The following is a 21,167-nucleotide window of genomic DNA, read 5'->3' on the forward strand; positions in this document are numbered from 1 at the left end:
TATCAGAATAGTAACTGAAAGAAGTTTCTTATTTTGCTATTATTAAAAAAAAAAAAAAAAAAACCTACAGCAAAATTAACACTGAAGTGGAAAATTCAGAATTGCGAATATATTGGTCTTTGGGGTTCTCTTCCAGAAAGCCTAAGACTGAGATGACCAAACATATTTTTAACAGCTGTTTTGGAAAACAGGTGAGATTTTAACAATTGAATCTTCTGCTCATAGCCAGATTGCCTCCAGTGGTCTTGTCTATTAGGCTTTAATACCATATGTGATAGAGTAAGTCACAGGGTACTGACACGGCCTCCTTAATATGGGCCAAAGGTTTTGGAATAGACTGAATCAACTGCCAGATCTGTCTCATTTTTGTCCAGAAAAAATATGCACTCATGAAAACCACAGTAGCAGGTAAATATTTATGATTTCTTTTACATGTAACAAATATTTTGCCAGTTCAGTTTGGGGGAAGAAATGTAAAAGTGACATTCCAGCCAGGGTACTCTGAGTTTGGATTAATTTAAGTCTGTATTCCACTCGCATCATTTTTATCAGTATTAAATAGCAGTACCCAGATACATCATTGTTACAGTGTTAGTTGGGTCTGTATGAGACACTCAAAAAATCATTTGTGGAGGGGAAAAGAAGCATTTTGATAAGCTGTGTTGTAAAGTACCAATTAGGCATGAGAGATATATACATATATATTTAAATTAAAGATTGTGACTATCAGTGGTACTTTCTTTTAACATTCCAAAGGAAAAAAAACCTCTTTGCTCTACAAATAAAATTCTTATAAATCTAGAATCATTCTAAGTGATTCTACAAATCCCCATGGGATGAAATGATATAGCAGTAACTGGAATGAAGGAAATGTCACGGAGACAGAAAAACCACTACAATCTTTCCTTCATCCACTAGCAGAATTTTAAGAAGCAAATTTTTCAAGTCTTTAGTAGCCCCTTCTAGATTGTGGACAGCTGAGTCAGAACTGTGGTTGAGTTTTTCAGGGCCTTTTTTTTTAAAACTAGATTGTGATATAAAACCATAACATTTGGCATAATAATAAGAACCTAAACCATATTTCTGAGATACCCTACGTTGCCTTCAACAATTAATTACTGATATCTTCTAAAAATGCCAACTGTTCCAGAAGTGGTTAGGTAATGTCATAGATTAAGAAGCTCGTAAGTATAGCCTCAAAATCAAGATTTTAAAACTGAACTTATCACAGAAGTTAATTACTACCCTCAGTTTTCCAAGAACACACAACTCATTGGTCCCTTCCCTTTTAAAGCAACTGGGTAATACAGCACTGTTAGGTGTGGCTTCTACATGTAAAAAAAAAAAAAAAGGTAAAAGCCTTAGAGAATGTTTAAACTGGAAAAGCAAATGTGATGCAAACAGAAATATTTAGGTCTTCGCCTTAATAGAAGCTGGACTTTGTCACACAGAGTATAGCAGACTGAGGAATCACACAATGATTTTGAAATTATTACTTGAAATGTTAATATGTGAATTAGTAGGAATCACTAGGCCATGACTGAAAAAGCATTACGCAGGAAGATATTTTAAAGGGATCAAGTTGTGACAATTGGATTTGAGAGAGAAGTAATGCCCCCCAAAATTCCTGATACAAGAATAAGTTTAGGAAGGAGGAGAGATGACACCGAAGGAGAGACAAAGCAAACGAACTTGCAAAAACTCAAACACGCTAACTGAAGGCATCGTTTGGAGGAACTTCAAAGCAATCTATGAGGCTCTGCAGACATCACCATCTGCCACACACTTCTAAAGATTTGATGTCTCAAGGGGCTACTTCCTGCAAGACATGAACATCTTCACAGAAGAGATTAGAGATACATCATGAACTATCTCATCCTGACCATTTATCATGATAAACCTGCCAAATGCATTAAATTTGCATAAAAGGATGTGGTCTCCTTTAATATGATACCTATTTCTCCATTTCTTAGTGACAAAAAATGAATTGAAACACATTTAGTAGGAGTGCTGCAACTAATCGTTTATAGTGAATAGGCTACTTTTGCTGAATTTCCACACTATGATCTAGCTCTGAGATTTTTTAAAATTTCTTTTTCATTCACAGCATACGTTTAGGTTGTCAGCTGTCAGAACACTAAGCATCTCTCTAAATGAATGAGAAATGCCAATTTAAACTTGTAAAAAAATCTTACAATGTCACCTAAAAAAAAGAAAAAAGAAAACACATCATTGATATTTTGAATGATCATCAGTAGTGGAATTATTTCTATTCATTGAAATTCCCTACATCAGTAATGGAGGTTCTGGGTGAAACTTCAACTAATTTCACTTTTCTTTAAGTTTTTAGGATAGCATGGCTAAGATTTTCGTGTGTATGTTGGGACAAAACCTGAAGGGAAATCCTGAAGGATATTCAAATTTTGTAACCTACTAAACTTTTGTTGATAAAAAAAAGTACAGAAACATAGAATCATAGAATGGTTTGGGTTGGACAGGACCTTAAAGATCACCTAATTCCACCCCCCCCTGCCATGGGCATGGACACCTCCCACCAGGTTGCTCGAAGCCCCGTCCAGCCTGGCCATGAGTACTTCCATGAATGGGGCATCCACAGCTTCTCTGGGCAACCTGTTCCACTTCCTCAGCACCCTCAGAGTAAATAATTTCTTCCTAATGTCTAATCTAAATCCACCCTTTAATTTAAAACCATTACCCTCATCCTATCCCTACACTCTCTGACAAAGAGTCTCTCGCCAGCTGTCCCGTAGCCCCCTTCACATACTGGATGGCCACTGTAAAGTCCCCCCTGGAGCCTTCTCTTCTCCAGGCTGAACAACCCCAACCCTCTCAGCCTGTCTTCATAGCAGAGGTACTCCAGCCCCTTGATCACTCTTGTGGCCCTCCTCTAGACTCACTTTAATACATTCATGTCCTTCTTGTGCTGGGGGCCCTAGAACTGAACACAGTACTCAGTAGGGGTCTCATAAGAATATAGCAGCTTTTTGCTGAGTTATTAATTCAATATATGCTTTTAGATACATCCTAGGCAAGTTCTAAACATATATAATCAAGGACATTATACAATCTTGAACTTTTGCATCAGGTCACCAAAAAAAAAAATCAGAATGTCCTTTTAAAGACACTGTATGCTACATCAACAAACCCATCTGCTTTTGCTCTTCCCTTTGAGTTATTTAAATAATCACTCTGGTCATGGCCAGTCAGCTTGGTACATTTGCTAGCAATCCATTTCTGACAACCTTTTCCTACCCTCCCCTTCCTAATGCTAACTTTCACATTTACTGTATTATTCTCCCATTTCCGTAAATCCAAAGCGAATAATGGAAAATCTTGGTAAAACTTACAATAGGAAATATACCTCAAATACATTGATTATATGCAAGTGTGCATCCTTTTTCCTTCCACTTCCCACAAAATGGCATGGTTTCTAATTAATTCCTTAGAGATACTGTGTTCAGTCTCTGCAGTAAGAATATCAAGCCATTGACTAATTTCTGAGTTCCTTTAATAACAGTGTTTCTGTGGGATGGAAGGGACTCAGCCTCCACTGAAGGACTGCTACCTGGTAATAAGCTCCTCCATCCACCATAAATAGTATTTACAAAGTTCCTCCAAAATGCCTGTAATACTCTAGGTATGAGATCTCACCCCCTCTAGTGACTGGTCCCAGCGACAATAGGATACAGCAGTTTACTGAGAGTTAACAGGAGCCTTCAGCTCTTGCTCTAGATGCTGAAATTCCAGGTGTTGAGCGTGCTGTTGATTAAAGGTGCCTGCACATCAGCGGTGTTGGCTCAGTACACGCACTCCAATGGAGATTGGCAACAGGCTCCTACACCACACCTGAGAATCCATCCAGGGTGCCCTCTTCACCTAAGGGCATCTGCAAGTACTTGCTTAACAAAAGCATAGCCTATGCAGCTCATTAGTTTAGAAATTAAATGTTTCGGCTTAAAGAGGGGCAAGGCAGAGGATTGTATTTAGAAAACTATATTAAGAGCCCGCAATTGGGAAAATTGAGGCTCAAACACAAGAACACATCTAAACGATGCTAATGTTGGAAGTTCCAGTTCTGTTGCAAGGCTTCATTCGCTGAAAACCTAACAATACTACAGACCTTTCCTCAACTCGGCTCCAAAAAGCCCAGTAGCAGCATTTCTTGTTGCCCAAATGTCTTTCTTTAACAAAATACTTAAAATCTCCCTGTTCCTGTGGTGACGAAGCACCTCAAAGGCTTAACCTGCTAATCCCATGCCCCACTCTGCCCATGCCTCCACAGGAGCAGAGGGGAATTTGTGGAGTTTGCCTCAGGCATGGGCAGTTCAGCAGGAAACTCAGCAGGCTGCTGGGCTACTGTCCCAACAGGCCTGTTTCTTCCTCAAAAAAAAAAAAAAAAAATAAAAATAAAATTATGTAATTACTAAGGCAAATGAATAATAATAATTTTTTTTTTAAAAAAAATCCCTCCTTTGGTGAGGGTGCAATTAGAGGATTATTTGAAAGCATGCTAGCGAGAAAATTCAAGGCCATCATTCTTCCATGCAAGACTGAAAAATCCAACAAGTTTGCACCTCAAAGACTCAGTATAGGGAAAGCAGATAAATGCAAGAGTGAAGCATTTTCAGAGAGAAGCCACATAAGAATTTTAGTCTGTTGTCTTTGGGAAGAATCTGGCAATGTCTTCTATGCCAGCACTAAATAAATAAATCAATCGGCATTCCCCACAGTCATCGACTTCATTCTGATTCCTCCATACTTCCATAGCTGTGTCCCAGCTTTCTAGCCCAAATCACTTTACCATACAACTGCTTGTGTTGTGAGAGCTTTCTTTAATGGATTCATGCTCAAAGCGTAAAAGGCAAGCAGCAATACACACTTCAATATTTAAAAGCATAAATAAAAATCTTAATAGATCCCAGATGTTTAATTTCCTCCAGCCCTTGTCAATGATTGAGTTGGTGCTGATGTAGATCATTTTTTAAGATCAGTGGTCAGTTTGATGCTGAAAATAGTTTAGATGCCTGGAAATTCCAAATGCAATTTCTACGAATAAATAAGCTATGAAGTAGGTGCAAGAGAGATGACTATGAATGCAAGTGGCTATACTTCTGTAAACACTCCATGGCCTGAAATACACCCAGAGGTTTTAAATGCAACCGAGTATAAGATAGATAGTAACATTTTCTCAACATACACACAACCTTGTAGAGATAATTATTTCAATCTCATTTTCTTAGCAAAAGAACTCCAAAGGTTCCTACAAATAACAAGCTGAAGGAATCCTTACTTTATGGTAAATATATGGCGCTGGTGCTGTTCAAACTAATGAAGAATTTGCTGTTTACTTCAGCAGAACTAAGATTTGCTAGCTGCATCCATTTGTCACTTATTAAAGCAGTAAGTTATCATTTACTGTGCCAGGCAAATAAAGAAATACAGAAAACCCAGCTACAAAAAAAATAAAGAGCTGCTGAACTGAGTAACCGAGGCCACTCTGCCAAGCACACAAGTTTGTAGCTGTAACGAGAAGCACAATTTCTTTGCTCTGATTTTTACTTGGAGAAGTCCGTAGCCTCCTAACTGAGGGCAACCAGTGGAGGGTGGGTTTTTAAAGCCCATATTTAGCCTACACAAATCCATGATGTGTGCACTTGACGTCATACCGAGGCTGTAAGTCTGCCAGTCCAGCAGCCACAAACCACACATGCTGCCAGTTGCAGACTGAACAGACACTAAGAGGCTATGAATTTCATTTAATCGTCTCCTCTCCCCTTCCCAGTGAAGCAGAGAGGCTAGCAGCTGCTTGAGGAAAAATGTTGAAAAATATTAACTATGAATGTCAAGGATTTGTTTTTGATTGGTATTAAAACCAAACAAATGAAGACAAAGCCTAATAACAAATCTTGTGAAAATTGTTATTTATTAATACAGCTAACAACATAGGCTTCAGAGTCCACTTTCAATGAGTGTGGATAAGCTCACCTAAATGATTTACTTCCTACAGCTTGTCAGATGTAACTGCTATTCTGCTAATTTATGTGCAGTTCATTTCTCTCCAGCTAAATTTGACTGAAAACTTAACCCCCTTTCTTGTTATTTGCTTTGCTACTCAATATTCCCTGATACTGAGTGCTGCTGTTTTTAACCATGCTTTCTGTTGTACCTTTGGCATTTGTGAAATGATAACTGCAAACATAATCTATGCCCCTGAACACACAGTTCTATCACATCGCCAACTATAGACGACACCTAAAATTTGAATATGCCCTTCTGATCCTTCAAAGTGCCTGAAATTCATCCCAAAGAACTGAGTCACCCTAAATTGTTAAAGCCATTAGAATAGGTAGGTCCCCGAACTGAGTTTTTGCTGAACCATCTTCTGTAGGAATGAGGTGCATGCTTGAAGCTGCCTCAGTGTTGTGCCCTGGCATCTCCAAATGCATGGCCAAATCCCCGTTCCATTGACACAAACAGGAAAACTTTGCCTGGGATGAGGTGCTGCATTACAGAGAGATAGTAAGAGCTGCCTGAAACAAATCTAGGAAGTTTGCGATAGAGAAAAAAAAAATAAAGAAAAAAAACACACACCAGTACCATTGGCCCACAAACAGTATGTTATTTGCAATTGTGCATCTGTGTGCCATCAATCTCCAAGGAAGGGAAAGACTGCTGGGCTGAGCTCTCAATTTATATTTCTCAGTTGCCTCTTATAATCACACTCAGTGTTCTCAAGCTTAGTGCAGCTATTCCAGTAACAAAATTTTGCACGCCAGGTGGGTTTGTCCAAGTTCCCATGGTCCTAATAGTTTAATATACTCCCTAATAATAATCTTCAAAATTATACAGGTAATTGTGTTTGTAAAAAGGCAACTTCAGCAAAACCAGGAGGGTTCTTTCCTCTCAACAGGAAAAATGTTTTAATAAAATAGCTAGTATACTCCCATTAAAAAAAAAAAAAAAGAAGAAGAAAAACATTAAAAATTCCACCCTTTTTCTTTAGCTGCTGCATTAAACAAAGCTAAGGGAGTTGTGTGGTCCACAAATGCTAGAAGGATGGGCACTGAGCAGGAGAAGCATCCCTCAATTCTGCGAGGCTGGGATCCACGATGAGGCGTTAATATTCATAATCTAGACTGTGATTAGAGGGAAGGCGCTAGCTCCTTTGCAGGGGTGGGCCTAACCCAGCAGAGGTGCAGTGAATTGCTTCCCTTCCTTATTGAAATTCAATCCAATTTGTACTGCAGAAGGAGCATAATGAAATATAGCAGAGATCATTTCGGTAGTTTTTACCCATCCATGCTGTCCTGCCCCTAACCAATGTATGCCCCTCACAGGACTCCACTCTTTTCAACTTGAAGCAGCCTCAGGAACAACTTAAGTTTCTTTAATATGGTAATCATTAAGATATTGCTATTAGATCACCATTCAGAAATGTATCGAGACTGTAACTACCTTCATTTGTGTAACACGCCAATAATGCTTCAGTTCTGCTTAAGGTAGCCCACTTTCTTTCAAAATGACAATTTAAACAGCCCCTTTCCCTCCGAAGCGGAATAAAAGATTTACAGCTGCCCCCTTTATTTGCAAGCAAATACAGGTAGCGTCTGTTAAAAAGCAAAATCCACTAGGCATTGGATAGTTCTGGTATTGTGAGTAGTCTCCAAAAGGCAACAGATGTGGGGACGGGAGAGGGGGGGAGTTGATTTTGTCTTTTTAATATTCAAAGTGGGTCTGTTCTCACTGGCTAATTAAATCAGTAGAGTGCAAACAATTAAAAAAAAATGTTGCCTTTCTTCCCTAGAACAACCTCCTGGTTCATCTCTACTTATTTATGACAAGACTATAATATTTCCTTCCCAAATCCTTGTGAAGTAAGATATACATTCCCCAACACCAGTCCTCACTGAGAAGAATATGTTTTTCTTGGGGAATTTAAGATAAGTTAGTCCTTCCACTGTTAAGAGAAAATGGACTTGGAATGAGCTTCTCTGATTGACATGAAACTACTGAAGAATCACACTAAAAAGTAATGGATTTAATAACAGTATCAGATGTACAAATCAACCAGCTGAATACTACCCTAAAATATATTTGTACTTTCTTGGCAAAGCCAGGAGGTTTGCACGGGCATGCTGAATTATTTGAGAAGTAATGAAATGTGTTAATAACATTAAACAGTCATCTTCCAAGAACCTACTGTATTGTGGTATTTCTAGTCAGAGAATTTCTTGTAGTACATAAATATATGTAAAATCAATTAAAACATTTGATTTGTGAAATCAAAATGAATGTTGGATAATTAGATTTGGGTTTGAAAGTATTTTAAATACTATCCACTCCTAGTTCGTTACATTATATAGCACAGTGCTAACAAGGAGCTGCAGACACAGACCACAACTGCTCTGTGCTGATACTGTACAAGAACAGAAAAAAAGGTCCCAGCCTCAAGAATCTAGTAATAATTACTACTTATGATATAAATATTTATAATATAAATGTTATAATAAATGTAACACTGCACATCTTGAAGGCAAGGGTGTGGATGAACGTCAGTAGCCACCCAACTTTAAAAGCTCAGCAACGATAAAATACCTCTGTGTGAAATAAGACAGATTGCATGCACCGAGCCCTGTGCTGCTACTGCTTCCCACACCAGCTAGTTTAATGCAAGTTTGGGCCATATGCCTACCTGTTATGTTTAATCGACAGCAGCGTGGATGCACCTGAAGGTAATGGACAACAAAAGGATGAAGACTCCCTACATCACAAGGGAGTATGTACAGCAAAGAGACTGTTTTTGGGAAACTCCTTTCAAACACTTGGGAACATCATGGAAGAAACCACAGACATACTTGTGGTGATGCAAGATGTGACAATGCAAGAAGTGAGGGTCAGAGACTACTAGAGAACAAGTCTTATGAGGAACGGCTGAGGGAGCAGGGGTTGTTTAGCCTAGAGAAAAGGAGGCTCAGGGGAGACCTTATGGCCCTCTGCAACTACCTCAACGGAGGTTGTGGTGGGCTGGGAGTCAGTCTCTTCTCTAAGCAACAAGCAATGGGACAAGAGGAAATGGCCTCAAATTGTGCCAGGGAAGGATTAGGTTGGATATTGGGAAAATTTTTTTCACTGGAAGGGTTGCGAAGCATTGGAAGAGGCTGCCCTGGGATATGGTTCATCTACGTCCAGGGATGGAGATATCGACAAGACATGTACATGTGCTTAGGGACGTGGTTTAGTGGTAGACTTGGCAGTGCTGGTCCAATTATTATTGGTCCAATTTTAAGTTTATCAGGAATTTCTCCCAAAAATATAACTTTGTAAGGCAAGCAGTTCATGAATTACCTACTGCTGAAATATTGATCTATTTAACCCACTAAATTCAGGGTTTTACAGAGTTGTGTGCCCATTGCCAAATGCTTACTGTATTTTTGTTTCGTTCAACTCTGCTACTGTTTGAACATACTCAGCACCAAAATGTACTTTAATCGCTTCAAGCGCTCTTTTGGTTAACCAAATTAATGGTTGGAAACAAAATATTTACTCTGTGCTGCAGCCAAAACCATGTTTCTTTATGTAATCTGAATGATGAGCAAACACCAGAGCACTGGAGATAAGAGCAGATCAGACTTAGTGAAGTGATGCCCCATCTTATGACGCATCACATCACAGAAGAGCTCTGAACAGAAATGAGCCCATTATTGCTTAATTTTACTGTATCACAAAAGCACAGCACAGTAATCCAGCCAAGAGATTTCTGTTCATACTCGTATGATAGGACATTTATCAACACCTACTAACCTCTGGATTTTTACCTGTTTTCTAAAAGATACTTGTGTTACTTCATAAGCCACAAGGTGTCACAGTGGCTCAACTGGAAGGATTCTTGTCAGTCTAGACACGCAGGTTGTGGCTTCAGGTTACATACCAGTGCTAACACTGCTCTGTACTAGGAAGTCTGTGCGATGCTGCGTATTTAGGAGTGCAGCCCTTTGGATGAAACAATCAGTCAAGGTGTAACTCAGTTGCTTCAGGATGCTCTTGATGTGGGTGTTAAATAATCTTGCAGCACTGTCACAGAAGAGATGTACTCGTTGTGCTGGCATCTTGACCGATCTTCTTACTTTGCATTATTAACCCTGACAGAGTGTTAAGAGATATTGAAAAGAGCAGAGCTAATCATTCACATCAAATAATAAATCTCACGAATTCCACTTCTTTCTACTCAGAATTGCTAGGAATTAATAACAACTTATTTCAATACATTAATTATTCAAATTTAAGACATATGTTTGTCTTTCATAAAAAGCAGTGTGCTATAAGCATGTAATATTCTGCTAAGACTATATACTGTAAGTGGTCATATATCGCATGTTACTATTTCTCATCCCTGACTGGATGAGCACAGATGGAACTAGAGCTTATAATGCCAGGAAGCTTCTAATTTTTTTCAGCAATTTTATATTACATTTTTTTCTAAAGTAACTACATGGTAAGCAGTATATCCTGCCCCATGGAAAAAAATTAAAAAGTCCAAATACATCATATTTACGGATCTTTAATTTCCCATTGCCACCACTCATTGACATTAATTTGCTTTATATGCATACACCTGTCAGTCCTCATTGCAAAGCAATGAGAGATTTGTCTCTGGTGTATTTCATTTCTAAAGATCATGGTTCTACCTGGGAGGTTCTGGAAACTCAAAACAGTAACACTGCCTCTCAGCTTAGCCCATATAAAATAAACCACTTCTTTTGAGAATCCTTAACAACTTGAAATTTGCATTCTGCAATTATTCGTGAGAATAAAACTCCAGTGATCAAACAGGCACAGAAACACATAAAGAGCATGAGCATAGCCAGAGCAAATTCACTGTTAAACTCAAGTGAATAGTCATGGAAATTTTACACGTAGTATTTGCTGCGCTCAGGTAATGAACCTTTACCCAGAGCGTTGCCTTTCCATGTCCCGTTATTCATGCCAACACATTCATTAAAACAGGCCTATGCCTTTTAACATAATCAGCAACGTGCATAGGTGTGGCCTTCAAAGAGTTATTACCATAGTTTACAGGCATGCTGTTCGTAAATACAAGCAGAACTCCACTCGGTGTAAAATGCCAAGCTTCCCACAAAACATATGGTAATTTTTGCTCTGTAAAACAGATAGATGTGCTATATAATGCATAATTGCAGCACATTATATCTGAACTTCTAATTGCTTAAAACGATGCTTCGAATCATATCAACAACATTATTACCTAATTACCCTAAGGGTTAACTGATACTCCAGTGATTAAGTCTAGGTAGAGGTGGTGAAGCTATTGTACTGCCTTCATGCAGTAAAGCAAGTGGTGTGATTGCAGATGCACATATAGAATCCATAACCTGTTGATGTTTTTACCATTCAGGTATGGGGAAAAAGAAAGGTGGAGAAATGTTGGCCCAGTACCAAAAAGGAGTGTCCTGCAAGATCCCGAACGACTTCTACAGGAATAATTTTTGTTTGCTCTAAAGGAATTATTTTGCTTTTACTTAATGGCGTTTACTAGTCACAATAGCATTATTGTGATGTGAAATGGAATAACATGGAAAGATTTTCAGTGCTTAAAGTGGAAACAAGAATTACGGAAGACAGTGACACTGATCTGAAAAGGCAAGTTACTATTAGAATACAAGGGATTGAGCATGTGGCATTTCATATTCCCTTTAACCAATTGCAAAAACAACAACAAAACCCACAACACTATCCTAGTTACAAACCCAAAGGCAAAGCAGGTTTCATGCCTGCCTTGCCTATCAGCTGAAGCTGGAGTTTCTGTACCCCCTAGAAAAGAAGTTGGTTAGGAACACTGGTGCTGCTGGCTGCCTTCCTGAGGGATAAAGTAATGGTGCTCCAGATTAAATAATAAAAATAAAAAGTTTCACTCTTTACTTTTGTGGTTTCTGAACTTCTTCCTCTCTCCATGTGACTACTCTATTTAAAAATTTAGAATATTTCTTTTTGTCCAATGTGGTTATTAATATTTCAGAAATCTCTTTGTATCCTGCTCTAGGACAGATGGCAAGTCTTTCTCTGAGACAATGTTCCTCTAATGGCTGAAGCAAAACTACACAACTGCAACACCAGTCACAATAAGGTACATGAAATACTGTAAACATGCAAGGTATTGAAAGTCATCATTCTCTCAATCAATTTACTGCTTTAGCAAATAAACCTAATAAAATTAATTAGAAGAAACAAGTGCTTGAAAGTCCAAAGAAAAAAAAAAGTCTGCTGCATAGGTGATGCAAGTCTGCACATAGTAATATTCAAACAAGAAGAGTTGTTTTCTCCACGTATTAAGTTTTTGAAGAATGAGCACAGTGAGACTACATTTAAGGTCTATCCTTGGGTCTGCCTTAATCAGGGGTGCCCATATGTGATCTCTATTATTCACATACAATGTTTCTTTCATGTCCTGAATGCAACAGATGAGGTACACAAGTAGCCTGTGCAACCCTTCTGAACCATGAAGGATGCTCTACTCTTCAGCCAGCAGCCGTGTAATCGTGGGATCTGGATTGAATCTGCTGTACACGAGCAATCTGATTGCAAAACTACACCCAGAAATTAGATTTCCCCCGTCCCTCTTTAAGCACACACACAAATGGTACAGACAGATATGAATTAGTTTCTGTTTGGCTACCTAGGCTTGGCAAGCTGACCCTGTGGCTTAGGATCAAGCAGGATGGTTATCAGCAGGTAGTACAGATCACATATGATAGTTATGACAGCAATGCTCTAATTTATCAGATTCTTGGAAGGATACAACAATCCAGCAGGTAGTTTGCAAGTAGCCAGGCAGCCGAGTTTAAGCACACTTAGAAATCTACATTAAGTTCTAGAAATCTACATTAAGTTCTAGCTTTACTATGTCAGTCATGAGCTTGTGACTCTGCCCTGGCTAAGTACTGAACACCAACAACAGAAAGACCTTAGGGAGAAGGTCTAGCCTGATGCTTACCTTTTAGCTGTAGAGTTATGAATACTACTGATGAGTTATTCATAAAAAATAAGCCAGCTACACCCAAGTCTCATTCTTCAGGTCTGCATGATGTGGACAGGAACAAGCCTGGCCAGGAGGCTCACTGCAAGTGGGCCTTGACAAACAGGTAGCAAAGTGGTGCCAAGGGAACCTATGTCTCATGGAAAGGACAGCCTGCTCCTGTAAAATTTATGGCTGTTACAAAGACTCTACATTACGCACTTCAGTCCTGATGAACTGATAAGCTTAGAAGGCCACCAAGCCCCAGTATTTTATTTCTAGAAAGGTCTCATTTTTCCAGGTCAGTGATTTTTCACTAGCCCCATAAGGCATGGAAGTGCCAGAGTTGTCTCCAGAAACATCAACTGTTCCCACAGAGGTTTATTGCCCTCAAGTGATTCTAGCTGATCCCCTGAAGTACCAAGAGTACAATTTGGCATAGATCAGTAACTTATAAGCTACAGTTTAGGAGCACGTGGCCATCTACCAGAACGTAAAAGAGATGGAAACAGTATTCTAGGAGTAGTCTTGAACTGAATATTCAGCATGAATTCAATAACCAAACCCAGAAAGAAAGGACTGGGGAAAAGCAGCACACAAGCCTAGAGAGATTTCAGCCAGTGTTTCAGAAACGTTTCTTTCACTACTATTTTTGGCTAAAAAAATAAAACCACTGAGATCTGACCAACAGGCCCTGTCCTACCTCAGCCAGTTTTGGAGACTACTGACCATCAGCCATTTGGGGGCAACCTTGTTCCTGCCAGGGTCACCCCTCTGAGACTTTGAGAAGCCCAGGAACCACTTTTGGAAGAGAGCACCCAGCAAAATGAGGATACATGCTGGCTTGTTTACACAGCACGATGCAGGAAAGCAAGCTCTGCTTGGGAAGGAAGCAACCAAACAAAGTATCGGCTTGGTTGGAATGCCTGTTTACAGCAGATACACAACTTTTGGCAAAAAGATACGAACAAATACCATTTGAAGAGAGGAGTCCAGCTAAAAATATTGTAATGAGTTTAGAAACCTACCCCATATACTTTTTCTATAAACAAAGGAAGTGTGTATATCAAAACCAATATTTTTTTTAATCTAATCTTGCAATCCAACTGCAGGCAAAACTCCTGTTTAAGTAAGAGTACAAGAGTGGGTCCTTGTAGTGCTCTTTATTTTGTTCCTTCTCACTGTCCAGAGACTTCTATTTTTGAGACTTGATCTGCATAGTAAATCTTGTTTACATCGGAGAAGGACTGAGTTTAAGAGTTTTTTTAAAGTGGATTTATGGTTTAAATAGTAAAGAAAAAAAAAAAAAAGAGAAAACGAAGGGTTGAAAAGGTTTCCTCATACCAATGATCTAGTAAGCATCACAGCAATTTACAGAGGAGATCCAGCTTTAATACTTCACACTGACTCTCCCTCGACCCCCTCACCAGCCCCTGTCCCCCAAAGCCCCCCATCCCTTCAGCATGAAGTTTACACTTTATATTACAACGTGAGGGGGGGAGGCAGCAAGACATCCCTGGCTGTAAGCTAAGGATCAGCATGGAAAGGAAGTAGTCTTTTTTTTTTTTTCCCCAGCCTCATAAGTATTGTTAGTTTGTAACAATTTTAATTGAAAACAGCTGCAACTCTTTTTTTAAAGGGATGAAAAAAAGACTATATGAAATAAAATGACAATCAGAGAAAAAAAAAAAAAAAAGAGCCTTGAATTCATTCTGAAGTCAGTGTCTGCCTAAACGGGTTCAAGGGTTTTCTTTTAAAACTGACCTTTCAATTTCAGCAAAGCGTGGTTTAAAACTAGGCTTTGAAAATACTTTACTCATGTTCCTAGAATGGCTGTGTACTATTAGTATATTTGTGGATGGAGGAATATTTCCTCAAAAATACTTTGAAACACAAGTTTATGTTTCTTCTCCACAAAGCAAACTCATTGGACAAACTCAGATTTATGTATACAATATCAGATCTGTTTGTGATACTAAGTTGCTATGTGAACAAATGTGATGTCACAACACATATTTTTATGACTAATCCATTAAAAATGCATCAGGAGGAAGAAGAAGAGAAGATTATTTCATCGGGTAGCAATGCAAGGAAGTAAAATAAGAGACTTCCATTAAACTGTAAAAATTTTGTTTTGCTTTGCTTTGCTTTAAATATTTGCTTGAATATGAATGTCTGTGTAAGCTTCCAGTTCATTTAGTAGCTCTTAAATAATCATAACATCCTTCTTTATTTTCCTTTTAATCTGCTTTAAATTTTCTTTCATCATGAAATCTCCACTTTTGAAAATTCACTATACAGTTCAGTAGGAGTTTAATATGATATGATTTGATTAAGCTGATTGTCTTTAAAACAAATATGCTAATAGTCAAGTTTTCCAGTCACCTTTAAAACACTCTTAGCCAGAAGGGCTCCACTCTCTTCTAATAGAAAGAGAGACAGGTGAATTTAATATACTATGATAGACAAAGTTCTAAAAATATAGAGGACTAAATAAACAAGTGAAAGGCTTCATGCATTTCTTTGATTATTGGCAATAAAGCAATGCCTCAAACTTTAAACTGTCAGCAACTTTAAGTGATCTATGCGCAGCACGCTGTAATGCTACTGGAAAATAATTATATACAAGATACAATCACCTTTTGTTTTCTTTTAAGTGTGAGCAATTTCAAATGATTAAGTATTATAATGGAAAAGGATTTACAACATCAAAGAGGAAAAGAGTTCTTATTGTGGATTTTTTTTTAACATCAAGTTTTACAAAGAACAGAGAAAATATTTAAGCTAATTTACCTACATTGCGTATCTGCTACCTAGGACTTCAGAAACTGCTGATTAAGTCACAACAGGCTTCCTTCCTTGAAATGCTAAACTAACATAGATATAAAAATATTGAGATAAACTGAGTTTGAGTGAATAGTCATGAAATCCTTGAAACCACAAACATACAAGGAAACAGCTGTATTTCAGTTAACCAGAAAGTTAGTTAACTCTGATGGAAGTAAGTAAGACTTGCCTTTATATCTGACAGAGATTATTAAACGTTGAAATATGCATTTTACTTCTTTAAAACAGGATTGTTGGTATATTACAAAATGGCACTAGACATTCCCAAGTATTATTAAGAAAGTACGTATTCATTTCCATTTAGGACAAAAATAAAATAATTAAAAAAAAAGTATTACAAGACTAGATTTCTTTGAACAACTTTTAAGGAAGCTAAGGTGTTCCTGTATGCTGGTTAGTAACTCAGGCCCCCTAATTTACTTTAGATCACATAAGAATTAGCTAGGTAGTGGACTTTTGCCAGTACTTACATCATAAAACCACCCCCTGCCTGGGTGTGATTGGAATTCTTCGCCTAAGACTGACCCTGAATTTAAAAAGGCAGCTGTAGGTTCTGCCCGAGGAGCCCAGAAAGTTGCAACAAGTTTGGAGAGCAAAAGTTTGTACGTCTAGCATGGGCTGGAGTTGCTGATTCTTTACTTTCATCACTAGCGTTTCTTCCTAAAGAAAACAAGAATAACAAAGATATCCATGCTGCATCTAAATGACCTTTATTTATCACTCGGTATTTTGTCTGCTTAACACGCTGAGCACATCCTTCACTGAGGCTATTTATTCCTTCCCATCGGATGCTGACACAAACCAGAGTGGGAGCAGCGGATTTCTCAGGGAGGGTCCCTAAGCACAGAGCCACTCTCAGGACTCTTCTACCTCCCCCACGTACCATCCTCTCTGCTGCTGGTGGGGCAGGAACAGATATGGCATTTACTGGTGCCTTCCCTGATGGTGTCTCTACCACCCCAGGGCTTTTACTGAATCACTTTTCACCTACCTGCAACTCTCTAGAGAAGTTACATGGATTTATTAGAAAGGTGTGCTCTACAGATGGAGGAGGAGGTAGAAGGACATGACATACAGACAGATACTCCTTAACAGGCTCTCCATCCATCTGCTGTACAACTTCACTCAGTTATGTACATTTTGCTCTGCCTTCGAACTTTCACCACTGCAAGGGACGGCAGAGAATCCGACTCTAAAAGATTATCAAGGCCACTTTAATTACATAGGAAAACAACACAATCCCAAAGGCTTTCCAGGCATGGGAATGGACGAAGGAATAAGAGCTGTAGGGTTCAATTTTTTAAAATAAATCCTCACTTGCCACTGGCTCTCTCCAGAAGTTGGGTCCAAGTGGAATCTGACAGCTTGCTACCCCCAGTCTTTTGGGCAGTTTCTTTGTAATTCCTTTCCCCTTAAGCTGCTTTACTTGTGCTCACCTACCCCCTGGGGCTCGCAGAGTGCAAGCAGCCTCCCTCAGACCAGTGCCCACATTATTTCAAAGACTGCCTGAAGAGAAATGCTCAAGCAGTAAACCTCTATCACCCAAAGCACAAGCACATTCCTCCCAGGACATAGGAGGCTCCATCGGTCTGGACTTAAGAAATTCAGAGCCAGTCATACATGTTCCAGAAGCCTTCAGCAACTGAGCACAAACACACTTGGAAGTGCAGAAAATTACGTGAAACTTCCACTCCCAACCTGCCCAAGAAGGCAGCAGGATTCTCTGCAGGCTGCCCGCACCTAGTCCCTGTAAGCGTCCCAGGGAAGTAAATTTCTAAAACATTTCTAAAACATAAAGGAAATTGTTTTAATTGGGGGATGAATGAAATGACATGAAACTAACTAGACAATACATTTCAAGGAACAACAATACATACAGCAACGAGCTCAGAAATTACAAAAGACAACCAGAATGTAAACACTGAACTATCACAAATTTTACTGTGAACAAATGAAAGAAAATAACCTTGAGCATAAGGCCTTCACTGACAAGGCACTATCTGTCAAAGTAAAATCCTGCTGAAACCCATGGCAGGAGGAGCGGGTTACTGCTTTTTGCTCACAACAGTCCACCCATCAGGAAAGCCTGCCATTAAACTGAAGTCCCTCTCAGCACACCTAAGCCATGCAGGAGGCAGAAGTTGTTTCACAAGTCCCTCGAAAACTTTTTGAGTGTAACATTTGTCAAGGAAAATTGGCCCAATAAAATACTAAAAGTACAGCTAAAATAATATGTGAAATTAACACTGACAGCTTTTCAGAACAGCTTCCACACAAAGCCCTGAAGGAATCACTTAATGATACACACTTCTATTCATTTGGAAAAGTCTAGAAATTATGATGCTCGTATGTACAGGAACGTAAGGATCAGAGTTGTAAGTCACTGACAAACAGTTTAGAAAAAAAAATAAATAAAAAATAAACACCAATGGCTAAATGACAGCGACCACCAGCAACCAACTACTTGGGGCAAAACTGAAGAGCAGTTCCCATGGTTTGGGGAGCTGCTTCGAGTTTCCAGCCAGCCTGAAGTGTATTTAACAATTACCCAAGAGCAGTGTTTTAGGACTAGCAGCGATAAGAGTGCCAGAAACCCAGTTCCCCCGAGCAGCTAGCCAATCCGAAAGCAGGTCACATCTCGTTAGCTGTATCATATACATTAAACGTCACAGCCCCTCCATGGCTTAGCTGACAATTCAGGCATGCATGTGTGTTTTGTTTTATGATAACCTCATGTTCTCGTCAAGAATTACAATGCAGCAAACAGGTCAAGTTAAAATCCTCCACCGTGCTTCGTGACAAGAATTCGGCAGGCGTTTGCCTCTATGTAATGCTATTAATTACAAAAGATGAATACTTTTGAGAAGTGTTTGCAGGGCACCACTAGGAAACTACTATGCAAAATTGCAGCCCCAAGAATGTTTGCTGCACAAACACAGCCACATGGGCAGAAATGCAGCCGGGTGCAGTCCACACACTTTTCACTTCAGCAGACCAAAAAGTGTGCTTTATTTAACCACATAAATAACAAGATGCAGCCACCACGATTATTTTTTCTCCTAAGTGACAAAAGTATTTCCCCTCTCCATTTAGCATTTTCCTTTGTGGTAGCTGATTAGGGTGCAGGAGCCAGGGTGTGTAAACCACTAACAGATTATACAAAGCATAAGCAACAGTGAATGTAGTTTACATTATTAGGTACTTTTGACAGCTATACGATAAAGTCGTGAACGGATCATCCCTCTTGCTAAAAGCAACCGCATTCCCAATGTAAACACGAATTTCTCTGTCGGCTGCTCTGGACATGTGTTCCACCTTTAAGTGCAGCTTAGGCACAAGTTTTAAAAACTCTGCTCCTGTTTTCTGCCAGCATTCATTTTTAATTTTAACGAGTTTACAAAACAAAAGCAGATAAAGGCTCGCCTCTCCCCCTAAACCTGCAACGGTTCTGGATTAGTTTTGTGCAGAAGCTGAAGAGATACCTTGCAATATTATAGCTGCAAATGCCAGCAGGACAGATCCTGAGCAAACAACACACTAGGCAAAGAAATTTCCTCAGAACAGCATTACAATCAGTCCTGAAGTGCTGTGCTGTAATTTCAAGATTTCAGCCTAAGCTGGTATCTACTCAAAGAGTTGCTCTGCATGGAAACATAATGAGGGATTACCCAATTAAACTACTAAATTAATTAGGGTTCATGCCTGCATATCCTCTACTGCCTAATGGGACGCTTCAGCTGGAATTCAGGCTGAAACCCAGCACGCTCCATGCACAGTAAAACAAGGCTGAGGGACTTACCTCTGTACGCGACTGCAGCCTCTTGTTCATTTCATATATTCGGTACTCTGGTTGCACCATGTATGGTGTGTGTCTCCTATAAAATGGGCCAAAAGGAGAAGAATAGAAAGGGTCATGTGGTGTGCTGGACATCTTGCCTGCTTGCAGCGATTCAAGCTACCCAGAGTATCACCAACATCCATACAGAGCACATGGGCTGTGTGTTCTCCACAGTACAAAGTAGCAGCAGGCGCACACACACACATACAGGCTGCACACACTGGCTGGGAACTGCTGTGGGAGCCCTCTAGAGCAGGAGGCGGCGGGGGGGGTGGGGGGGGAGCGGAGAGGAGAGGGAAAGAGAGGAGAAGAGAGGAGAGGAGCGAGCCGGGGAGGGAGCGGGAGGGAGAGGGAGAGCACAGGCTCCGGAGAGCTGGATGGCTTCAGGCACCACCGCTCGTTTTTAAAGAAGCAGTTTCTGGAGGGGTCATTTCCTGTCCACGCTGTGGACTAGTTCGAAAATATCATTTTCCTCTCCCAGCCTGACAGAGGTCCAAGGTTTGGTTTTAATTTCTCCCCGCCAGGACCCCTCGGGAACCTGGCAGCCGGGCTCGTTAGCATATAGGTGGTTTTAAAGCTGCCTGAGCCAGCCCGGGGACGCGGCGGTGCCCACCCGCGGCCTGGGGCCGCTTTGGGGCGGAGGGGGGGGGACGCGGAGGAGCCTCGGCGCTGCTTCCATACGGGGCTGCGCCACGCCTGGGGGCAGGGGGAGCTGGGGGGGACCCTACCCCTTCCCCTGCCCCTGACTCTGCCCCGGGGGGTGCTGCGTTTGGAGGGGATCCGCCCCAAAAGACGGACCCCCCCCCCCGGGGCAGGGCGCCCCCCGTCGCTACCTGAGGGCAGCCGCCCCAAGGGGCGCCCCGTGCCCTTAGGGGCTCCCCAGCCTGGCCAGCACCAATCCGGCCCCACAGAGTGGCGAGAGTGAACCCAAAAGTTCAAGAAAATATATATATAAAAATTAAAAAAGGGGGTTGTGGGGGGGCAAGAAGCACCCCATGGGGGGAACTTGAAGCAGACTTGGGTGGAAGTGCTGGAAAGGGGCCGTCACCTCAAGGAGAAGTCCTGACAATGCAGGGAAAAACAAAATGGGCTTGTCCGCTCCTTGGGAAAGTGTGAGGGTTGGGAGGGGAGCCTACAAATTACCTGGGGGGGAAAGGGGGAAAAAAAAAGCCCTCGAAGCACAGCCTGCCTTTACACACAGCTGTAAAGTATCAGGCATTATTTACAGTGCTGAATAAATGTAAAAACAACAATAAACAGCGCTGAATTAATCTCTCATGCAAATTCATTCAAGCAAATGGAACCACTCTAGGAACAGATTTAGTTAACTAATATGATTAAGAGAGTAACAATCGGGCTGTGTTCACAGCGCTTTTCAGCTGGAGCGCTTGGCATCAGCCCTGCACGCTCGCCCATTTCGCAGATTGGGAA

At 40.3% G+C, this 21,167-nt stretch overlaps 1 protein-coding gene across 11 annotated transcripts in view; it reads right to left on the reverse strand.

Annotated features, from left to right (window-relative positions):
• LDB2 (LIM domain binding 2) overlaps positions 1-20,313 on the reverse strand; it is a 218,849-nt gene extending 198,536 nt beyond the window's left edge. For 4 of the 11 annotated variants that reach the window (XM_068679975.1, XM_068679973.1, XM_068679980.1 and 1 more), the window contains exon 1: positions 19,698-20,017. In XM_068679975.1, coding sequence (XP_068536076.1) covers positions 19,698-19,829 — 132 coding nt within the window. In that variant the 5' untranslated portion in view covers positions 19,830-20,017. Of the gene's footprint in view, positions 1-19,697; positions 20,019-20,274 lie in introns of those variants that run through there. The other 7 variants (XM_068679974.1, XM_068679972.1, XM_068679982.1 and 4 more) reach the window with 4 other exon arrangements.
• Positions 20,314-21,167: the final 854 nt, after the last annotated feature.

This window comes from Anas acuta, chromosome 4 (assembly GCF_963932015.1).
Source record: "Anas acuta chromosome 4, bAnaAcu1.1, whole genome shotgun sequence".
NCBI classification, from domain to species: domain Eukaryota; kingdom Metazoa; phylum Chordata; class Aves; order Anseriformes; family Anatidae; genus Anas; species Anas acuta.